This window comes from Cynoglossus semilaevis, chromosome 9, assembly GCF_000523025.1.
Source record: "Cynoglossus semilaevis isolate Cse_v1.0 chromosome 9, Cse_v1.0, whole genome shotgun sequence".
In the NCBI taxonomy this organism is placed as follows: domain Eukaryota; kingdom Metazoa; phylum Chordata; class Actinopteri; order Pleuronectiformes; family Cynoglossidae; genus Cynoglossus; species Cynoglossus semilaevis.
Window position 1 is genome coordinate 17,191,625 of NC_024315.1, and position 10,536 is coordinate 17,202,160.

The window sequence follows — 10,536 nt, forward strand, 5'->3', positions numbered from 1 at the left end:
GCTTCAGTGTAATGGGTGGATGCACCAGAAGGAAAGAGATGGTGTTTCCAGTGACATCAAGAAAGCCAGTGCTAAGGAAAGGGTCAGAGAGTGGGTGACACCAAGAAAAAGCCAATTCTGACCACAAGAGAAAACGATTATCATTATTTGAAAGCATGACCTGGCACTCATTGACCAAAGCCTTTGGTAGAGAAAAAAATAAAATAATAACCTCCTGCCACCTTGAGGTTCATTTCAGTTACAAAACTGACGTCAAACAGTCCTGAAAATGTCTTGGACCTGACAAGTGAGTATTGGTATCGGCAAGTCACACTTCACAAATATCAGAAATCTCTGCATCTCTACTGGCCACACGGTGAAACAATGTTTAGTTTGCTTGCCTTACCACCAGGAGATCAGTGGTTCGACTCCCACTGTTAATTGATGGTGTTTCTGTGTGGAGCTCTCTTGTTCTCCCTGGTTGTACGTGGGTGTTCCCCCCCCCCCCCCCCCACTGTCCAGAAAAAAATGCAGAATTTGCCTAATTGTTTGATGTAAACTGGGCCAAAGTGTGAATGTTAGTGTGAATGGCTTCTCGTCTCTATATTATTATTACCCTTCAAAAGACGAAACTTCATCCATCCTATACACGGCTGACATCATCATCAAGTAATAAGTACATTTAGTCAGTAAACATATGGGATAGTTTTAGATGTTTATGGAATGATAAACAGGTTATTACAGGCATGGTGGGCCGGATGCGGGGCGTTTGGCTTTTTAATCCGGCCCACCAAACTTGTCCAAATTACATTATTAATTTATATGATCATTATATTTCTGCTTTTTCCCTGCAGCGCCCTCATTTCCACATTAAAAGGTGTTAAAAATGCTAAAAAAATTGTCAAATTTTAGGTCCCATTGTGGCCCGCAAGTCAAAAAGTTTGCCTGGGTTATTAGGTCAAGTGATACAAAAAAGGTTTTTTACTTGGGCTGCTATTGGAAACAGTTGCACAAGTGAACAGAAGAACCGTTACTAGTGTTTCATTTGAATCCATGTTTGAAGTCACCCCTCAAACGCCCTCACCCGCCCCTTTTCTCTCCCTAACACATGCACACAAACACAGTAGTGGTGCGACACAGTGGTCGTCTCTGATAACAACCTCATCCATATTTTACAGTCTGTTTGTGTGGGAGTAGATGAGGGGTGAAAGGAGCAGCCATGACTTTCCTCCACTTCAACATCAATAATGTAAACTCTTAACTGTCCCTCAGCTGCTTCGTTACAGTTGTGAGGACTGTATGCAGAAGGGAAAACTATCACATGGTTGTCTGACTCACAACACACAAGCTGCACAGATAGAATGTTCAGACCTCCAACTGGTTCTTTGTTAGCTTAAGAACACTCGGTCTCTCTGTGTCACAGTTATATTAAGGACTACATGGAGGAGAATCAGGTCTGGTCTTTGGGCTTCATCCATCTCTTCTCACAATCTGTGGCCTTCCTGATTCAGGGCCGATTTTAACTGATTATCTGGTGAGATAATTCTGTACTATGGGAGGTTAACAGACATAATCCCAGTGTCAATGCCTGGATTAGAGTTTCCCCAGTAGCGAGCTGCAATTTTGGGCAAAACACAAAAACAGTGAGCCGACTACGAAGCTTTACATCCATTTAGTGTAGGAAAGGCACAGCCCTTCATCCATTACGTTGATGGAGCTTACCATCAGAGGGGAACGTGGTGTGTCCCATGTTCTGTAGAACTTATGAACTGAGCTCACTTTGTTGTATTAGTCCTGTTCAACAGCATATTAGACCAAATTTACTATGATCTCCCCTGAAAATCTTTCTCGTGACAGCATTGTGTTTCTGATGGCTTTAAATCTAAATACAGTCATTATGACAATCAAAACATGTGGGTTGGGTTATGGATACCTGCACTTTATTTTTCTTCAGCTATTTAGGAGCTTAAATATTCAGAGGTTTCCCAGCAGAACATAAATAAAAGGTGAAACATCTTCCAAACACCTGAGCCAGTCCACGTAACACCAGCTAAACTTCCCAGGAGTGCTTGTCTTGACCATCCATAGCTGTGGGTTGGCACAAAGCTGCAGTGGTTGATGGGTGACCTGGGTATAACTTGGGTAAGGCCCAACAAGTGGTGAAGAAAATGGAATTCTATTTCTGATGCAACCTTTTCCACTTACTTGAACCGGCTACTTTGTGGGTGCATCATAAAAATCTTCATCTCACTCTGTCACTCTAGCCATTGTCTGGCTGGAACCAGAATAGACAGCCTTATGACCAACCAACCAATTGGGTGGAAGATAGAAGCCAAACTTACTGGTCTAGAGCCACTGCTGAGAAGCTGAAGTGTAAATATTGTACGTATGAGCGTGTAACTGATGTAGTCTGTGGAAACAGAGAATTGAATCTTAAAAAATACCAGACAGGAGTTTCAAAAATAAAGTGTTGGCAGGAAAACCATTGCATAGTTGTGCAGGAGTTTGATGACAGAAAAGGAAAGTTAGCTGGATCAGTGAAACATGGTTCTAAGACTCTCTGACATACCTGCCTGGGACAAAGGTGTTGGAGTTGTCTCTGCAAGTACTAGCAGAACTCATTTAAGGACTTTTCTTACACTTTTCTCTAAATAGGTAGAAACTGCTGAGGAGTTTGTTATTTTAGCAAATGAGGGAATAACTGCTGCCTCACTTTTCAAGGGTCTGAGCTGAACGCGTGTGTGTGTGTGTGTGTGTTCCTGTAGAACATGTGAACAAGCGTGGGTGGAAGGGAATGTGGTCACAGCCGCCCCAAATCAAGGTCTGAGCTGAACGCGTTGTGTGTGTTCGTGTGTGTATGTGTGTGTATGTGTGTGTGCAGGGCCTCGGGGACAAAAGTGAAAACAAGCTAAAAGGAGAGAAAAATAGTTAAACAAAGTACAGAGGCAAGAAGAAGAAAAAAGGTGTGTGTGTGTGTGTGAAGGTAGCTCAGTCGATAAGTAGAAGAAAAAGAAACACACAGAGTTGATGAAATGCATGAGTAACAACACGCCAAAAAAAACAGCAGTGACGTTGCCAGTGTTTGTCGACGTCACACTCTGCCTCTGTGTGTGTGTGTGTGTGTGTGTGTGTGTGTATACTAGTGAGCCGTGCCAGCTCTGCAGTTTAAATATAGAACTTGGGCAGCGATCCCATGCAGCTGACATTGACAATGCTATAGCCACCAAAAGCAATCTACGCTACATTAGCGCTGCACTAAGGCTGAAACCAGAGAAGTGGTGAATGTGTGTGTGTGAGGGGAGGGGGGAGAGGGAGGAAGGAGAAGGAGAGAGGAGAGGGAAGGCCTCAGAATCATGAAAACTCAGCCGCCCACTCTCTGGCCTCTGCTGCCAAAGTTGAGCAGGACAACAGTGTGTGTGTGCGCGCGCATGTGTGTGTGTGTGTGTGAGAGAGACATTCCTCGGTGAGGTGGAAGCCAGAGTGTACGAAGCTGAAGACAGACTGTCCCGAGCTGCTGCGATCTAGTGGAAGTAACAAGGTTCCTCACTGCTCACCTTCGCCCGGCTGCTCTACAGTTGTTAGCTATAACAGATTAACGAAACCTGACAGGACTGTACTTTCATGCAACATCGATGAATATTCAATCGTAGACACGTTGGGCTGCAGGTTTGTAAATGCGTCAGTAGCCGATGTTTCATATGTAGGAAACATTTGAATGTAACTGATATGGTTTCAGCTGAGTGTTAGTGATCAGACCAGAGCTGGTTCTGGTCAGTTTCACTCACTCTGACAGACAGCAGGATTCTGTAGCCAGACTACTGACTTCAAAATTACAAGAATCCTTGTCTTCTAATAAAATGGAGAATTACCAGTGTTTCAATGGTAATCATTCACTGCAGACATACTAGAAGATACTGGTGGGGTTTCAGGGTTTAATGCAGACCAGATCAGAGGTAGATTTATGGCAGCTTAGAGAAAACAAATACTGTATATATATAAATATATATATATATTAAGACACAACAAATGTGAACTTGTCTCACATCACCAGGCTGCATCAAAAGTATTCAACAAGTATTAGGGACAAAGTATATACTACAGTAACAGAACTGCACCAGCGGCTTTGGTAATAAAATTCAACAGTAAACCGGTTTTGTGAGATAAATGTTTGACCTAAGTTAGAAGTCATCGATAGCCCAGATGTGGATATTTCTGTCGTTCTGTTGAGTTCACTCACTAAATGCCTCACTGCTGGTTTAACCTCAGCGGTAGTAAAGTTAAACTAGTAGAATTTTGATTTAAAGTGGTTGAAATGATGGAAGAAAGTTCGTATTTAATAGGAATTCTGGTTCCTGCACTGTGAACACACACACCAATGTTACCGGTACTGGTTCCTGGAGTACAAATGAAGCTCAGAGGTACAATATACATTCATTATATTATATTATTCATATATACACAATACATGCAGATCCAAGCAGCGATAATCCAGATGCTTGCAGATACTTCTGTTCTGACCACTGAAGTGCTGGTGTCGATTCGAGACACGCAACTACGCACATATTCAACCCACTTAACAGCCAAGGTTTGACTTTCTGTGTCCACACAGCCATGAAGGTTACTGTGGTGCAGGCTACATCATTCAGCCAGATGTGCAAGGACTTCTACTCAAACTGTTCTTGTGCAATGACCCTGAGATCTTGAAACAATCAAATCGTTGCCCTTAAAAATGTAAAAACCGGACACAAATAAATTTACAGAACTTGTTGTGTTGGTGTGTCTGTGTACACAGTGCGTACAGCTAACAACACACCTCTGCCACATGTGAAGGACACATAATTGCTGGCTTCCACAAATGTACACGCTGCCGCAAAGAGCCTTGACCACACTGGATGTGTGTTGAAAAAATATCTTCATATTCATTTTGGGAGCCATGTCTTCAGATTTCCATAGTGCAGTACATGTACTGTACACTGCCTTCTGGTGTGTGTCGGTTACCTTAAAAAGTCACAAACCCACAAAATCCACTTGTTTATTTAATATTGCTTTTATTGTTGAAATATTTCCATAATGTGCCATTTTAATTAGATGAATCCTGATATTCATTTATGTACAGAGGGCATAAATAGTAACTTTGTAAGGCTAGTACACAGCAAGAATGGTCTGTGTGCATCATCACACAGCGTCTTTGTTAGAGAACACTATGGTTTCTGGTCCCTGAAGTGTGAACACAAATACTGCAGTACCTGGTACTGTCCTTTGCTTATTATGTCAACAGTATTATTTAAAGGTACAAAAAGTACTTTGTATAAAAGGCAACTGGCTTTCTCATAACAGCATTTGTTCCGAAGACTAATATTGCATATTGCATTTCAGAGAGCACTTGTTTGTTGAATGAAGTTCAATCTCACAAACTATCCCTTTTATATTCACTGTGTTGGAAACTATATTTGCTATTTATTATTTTTTAAGATACACTGAATATGTGGCCACAATGTGATCATACTCATACACCAACTTTTCATAGTACCTTAGTACCGATAGGACAAGGGAAAAAAATAAATAAAGATATACGCTGATGATATAATGTTTGGTTAATCCATAGAAAGAGTGATCAGCAGGGGAAGCCACATAAATGAGCTCATTATAATATTCCATATGACTCAGTTCAGTCTCCTTAGTACAGAACTTTAAACACCAATAGTCAAACACAACACAAGTCAGAAAGAAAAAGTTGAGGACTTAAAACTATAACATTTCCTAAAATCTGCTGATCAAACGTGATGACTTGCACATTTTTGGGGCGATACTGGAGTTATGAGATTGCTTTGACAGAAATGGTGTTGGGAGAGAGTCATGGCTGCCACTGCTTCCTCCTCTCCTCTCACTAATAGTCAGTCGATAAACACAAACACACACTCTCCATAATTACAGGCTTCGCCCCTGCCCCGATGTGGGTGTGTCTGTAAAACCATAAGACCAAAGCTCAGCAAAGAGACACACACACACCATTACACTAAATACTCACAAATACTGCTATCATCCAGAACCATGAACCATGGAAATACAAATCCTTCATTACTGATTTATAGCTCTTCTAATCAGTTGTATGTTAAGGGAGACATTGTCATGCATTCTTTACAGGTTCAATGCTGTTGTTTATTAGGATGTTTTTTTGAAAGGCTACAGTTGAACAGTAGTTGGATTCCTGCCCACCATTCAGAAGATGCTGCTTTCAATCCTTGCTTTTTATGATCCCAAGATGGAGTCCAGTGTAAGAAGAAAAACAATAATCGACTGAGCGGTGGTCGGAATCAATGACCAGTGGTCTGAAGAGCTTAGAGGAGTTGACTATTTGTTATATATGTAAAAGTAAGGTTAACCCTGGGGTTAATACTGTGAAGTCCTTCATAACCGACTCCAACACCAACTCCAAAACACCATCATCCAGCCGAACATGCCCAGTTTAAAGAGGCTTACAACAGGAAAGTAGCTAACGCTAGCAAGCAATACCCAATCTAGATCCAGCCACAAGCCAGCTGTCTCTCTAGGTTTTCCTTCATATACAGAACTAGTGAACAATGTGTCATTCGTCACGGCATTGGTGGCCTTTGGGGAACCTGTGACTGAGTACAGTTTGGGAGACATGTCTTGTAATTACATGTCATAAAAATCAGCAAAAAGCGGTAACGGCAAGAAACAATAAGGACTAACACAGAAAATTGGAATTGGTCAAAAGAAGTTTTAAAGTCTAAGAGAAGAATTTGTAGGAAAGAACATTAAGCAATAAATTAAGATTTTACGAATGTCATGGCAATTTTCTAATGGCAGAAAAAAACATTTGCATGTGCTTTTTGGGGACTTTAAACACCAACATAACATAACATAGCAGCTAAAACATTTGCATGTGCTTTTTGGGGACACCAACATAACATAACATAGCAGCCACTGAAAGCAAGAACTATTGAATTTCTAAGAAATGGTACCCAGTACTGTGAGTTAATAATACAATTAGGTGAAAACTTCTTATGACTTATGTTTTTCCTAGTTTCCTCTAGCCTGGTTTGTGATTAAGATCAAATAAAGTTACTCCTTTGAAATAATAAATGCAACAGCCAAAGACCCATCTGTGTCATTTAAACCCACGTTGCTTAATTTCCACATGGAGTCGTTTTATTACACCTGTACATACCATAACAGCAGGGGAATAAATGTGGTCACATACACCTCGACCAGATAGAACCTGTCCACAAACAGCCTACAGATGGACCTCCACAGCTTGACGGACTATCTGTGTCTGTGTGCACACACGTGACACATCAACCCACGTCATCATGCTTGGATTTCCTCGAATCTCTGCTTCTACAGTGACCACATGCAGCCATCTAGCTGTAGCTCCTTTGACGGAGAGGAGAGAGAGGACAAGGCTGGGCTTTCTTTTTGTTTCCTTTCATCTGCTTTTAAATACAATAGCAGGAACTTACAATGACCCATAAAAATGGACACCAACACCCAAATGTCTGTAATGACCTTATACATCACCATCACGGACTGGGAAGCCCAGAGAGGGACAACACTGGGTCTTAAAGCAGTCACACCTCCAATCTAAGAGTATTATTTGTTACCAACTAGGGGGCTAGCAAAGAGCGCTTTAGTTTAATAGCTACAAGGGCTACAGGGAGCTCCACTACTACTAGAAAAAAAAGGAAGAAATCAACTGCTCCTCGTCAAGCTGTAGCTGGTCTGTTGTGTATGGCCATCCAACAATGACCCAGGCTGCCTCTGAAATTGAAGACGTTGTGATTTTGCATTTCAAAGGAGGAGGAACTTGGCTCATTATAGCAACAAAGGGGATAACAATGTTGACATTCCCCAACGTGTATCCTTTGGTCTTTTCTGAAGGCAACCATAGCCTGTCCACAGGAGGTTTGGCGTGAAGAGGGGACACTGCTCTGTTTCCCTGCATGTTTCTCTCTCTCTCTCTCTCTCTCTCTCTAGATCAGCAGTAACAATCAGGGTATTTTTAAAAGCAAACCAAAATATCTGATCAGTCTCATCTGCTCATCACAGAAAATAGGGCAACACAAAGACTGTACAACAAGATACTTAGAGGAGTCGAAGCATGGAGAAACTCAACCATTCACCATGTTACCACTGCCCCCTACCAACAGGAAATCATAGTAGCATTCCTTAAAAAGCTACTTTATGTTCTTCATGTTGTTTGAATTTTCAAAAATCAACCCAGCATCGTGTTTATTAAGACAGTGTGGAAATATAATGATTTTATGATGTCATGACTGGTGTACTGCTTAATGTGAATAATAATAATAGTCTACAGTGAATAATGAATGGTTCTATGAAGTGACTGCAGAGGGAGAGGAGTTGAAATACTACTGGGAGCATTTGAAGTCCAGCTACTTTCAGCAAAAACTTGGCTGTGATTATATGTCTGCAGCACTGTTTGCACTGGCTGTTGATTTTGAGAGCATGTTACAAAGGTTAGAGAACAGGACGGAGCACAAACTACTGCTGCTGCTGCTGCTGCTGCTGCTGCCGACCATAGAAAAAAGCTGCTGCTGCTGCTGCCGCTGCTGCCGACCATAGAAAAACTGTTGCAATGCAAATGCCTGTCTGTCTTGCGGAATGAATTGCACCCAAAACACACACACACACACAAAACAAGAAGTTGTTTTTCATGCAAAGAGGAATAAACTGCTATCTTCCCGAGGTTGGTTACACTGAGCATGTGGCAGAAAACAACATCCAAAGTTGTTAACAACTCTTTAAGATTTCAACACAGACAGTGCGGAAGTTTTAGAAAGAAAAAAAAAATCTTAGGTGTGCTTTTTCTGCACCAGTTGTCTGGAATTCTTTGTAAACAAAAGCACCAGTTGGCACTGAGCTGAGAAAAAAGTGAGACGATGTGTTACCAAAACAATTACCAGCAGTTGGTGAATGTGTTTTCAACAGGTTCTCACAGAGGTCAACCAGTAGCACGAGTGGAACTGACAGTATTAGTACTTTTGGTGACATTTTTAATAATGTAATATTGGAGTATTTCAGTACAAGCTGTTGGATTTGTGATTAAAAATGAAGATGGCGGTAGTACGTTAGCATCAGCAAATCAGTTTTAGTTGGAAGAAGTGAGGTTAATACTACTATTGCTAGTTGTAGCAGTAAATAAAGCTGCGTTAGTAGTATCACTAGAAGTTTAACATGAGTTTTTTGAGTGAAGATTAAGTACTGGAAGCAGGAGCAGTACTAGTTATATTAAAGTGCAATCAGTGATGGTGGTAGTGGTGCAAGTATTATGACTTGAGGTAGTGGTGTTTGAAAGATTATATAATCTGCAGTATTTCTCAGATTGAAAGATTATATAATCTGCAGTATTTGTCAGAGTATTGACAGTTAGAAGTAGTTAACTGTTATAGTCGGTGTGATTTCTTCAGGGCTCATCACTGGATTCTCCCAGGAAGCAGTAGTTCTAGTAGTAGTAGGAGGGTATCAGTATTTGACATGTGGTGGAACAACGTAGTACCTGTCATCTACGAGATGTTCTAAACCTAGTATTGGTAACGTGGTAATAACAAGTGGTTAAAGAGTGGAAAATGTTAGCAGTAGTAAAGTCAAGAGTGAAGGAGAAGCAACTGTTTGCTTTTCCAGGGACCTCGGAAAGTTGTAATACTAGTAAATAGTGTCAGTAACAGGGTGGTACTGGTATAAGTACAAGTAGTGGTAGTGTATGTTTATAAAGTATGAGACGGTGCTGAGGAACCAAATCATCTTTAGGGTTTAAGGTCAGAAAAAAAATCTGTGAAATGAACACACAGGTGTTTTTTTGGGGGGAGGGGGGGCTCTTATGGAAGTCGTGGCCGTGAACAGAAACTCCAACTTACCGCTATCAACGTGTTATTCCTCTGTTCCGTGGAGGAGACCGAGTCCGGGTCAGGCTGCTTGCTCTGCGGCTGCTTGCTGCTGCCGCCGCCCGCAGACTTCTTGGCTCTTTGCTCCAGACTCCGCTGGTACAGACTCACCGTCTCCCTCCGCTCGATCTCCACCTGCTCAGCGTGGGCTTGCTGGTACCTGTTCTCGCAGTTGACGTGGTGTCTCCGACAGCCTTCGATCCGCTGCCTCAGTCTCTCCACCACGGTGCTGTGCTTAGGTATGCCCACCGCCCCGGTGGGCACAACGCTCCCGGCGGCCGGGTTCATGCTGTTGTTGATGCAGATACTGCCGTTGGCTCCGGCAGCGGGGGAGGCGAAGTCCCCCATCACTGGACCGAGTGGCTGCTATTTTGGACGAACTTTTCTCCCCCGTCAGGCTCGCCACTACCTCCTCCACCTCAGCCTCTAACACCAGGCGCCCTCTCCTTTTGTGTCCTCCCCGGCGAAGGGTCCCGAGCAGGAAGGCAGAGGACGGGAGCTACAGCCGCTGCTGAGGCAACAACAGCCGGGCAGGTTTAAAGGGCTGAGCGCCTAAGCAGTCATCTGGTTCACGGGAGTCAGTGAGCGTCTGCTTCTGTTTCCAAACAAACCTCTCCTCCGTAAACACAACCAC

The 10,536-nt window shown here is 42.4% G+C and overlaps 1 protein-coding gene across 1 annotated transcript in view; it reads right to left on the reverse strand.

Annotated features, from left to right (window-relative positions):
* maml3 (mastermind-like transcriptional coactivator 3) overlaps positions 1 to 10,250 on the reverse strand; it is an 89,492-nt gene extending 79,242 nt beyond the window's left edge. The window contains exon 1 of the mRNA XM_008317701.3: positions 9,876 to 10,250. Coding sequence (XP_008315923.1) covers positions 9,876 to 10,250 — 375 coding nt within the window. The remainder of the gene's footprint in view (positions 1 to 9,875) is intronic.
* Positions 10,251 to 10,536: the final 286 nt, after the last annotated feature.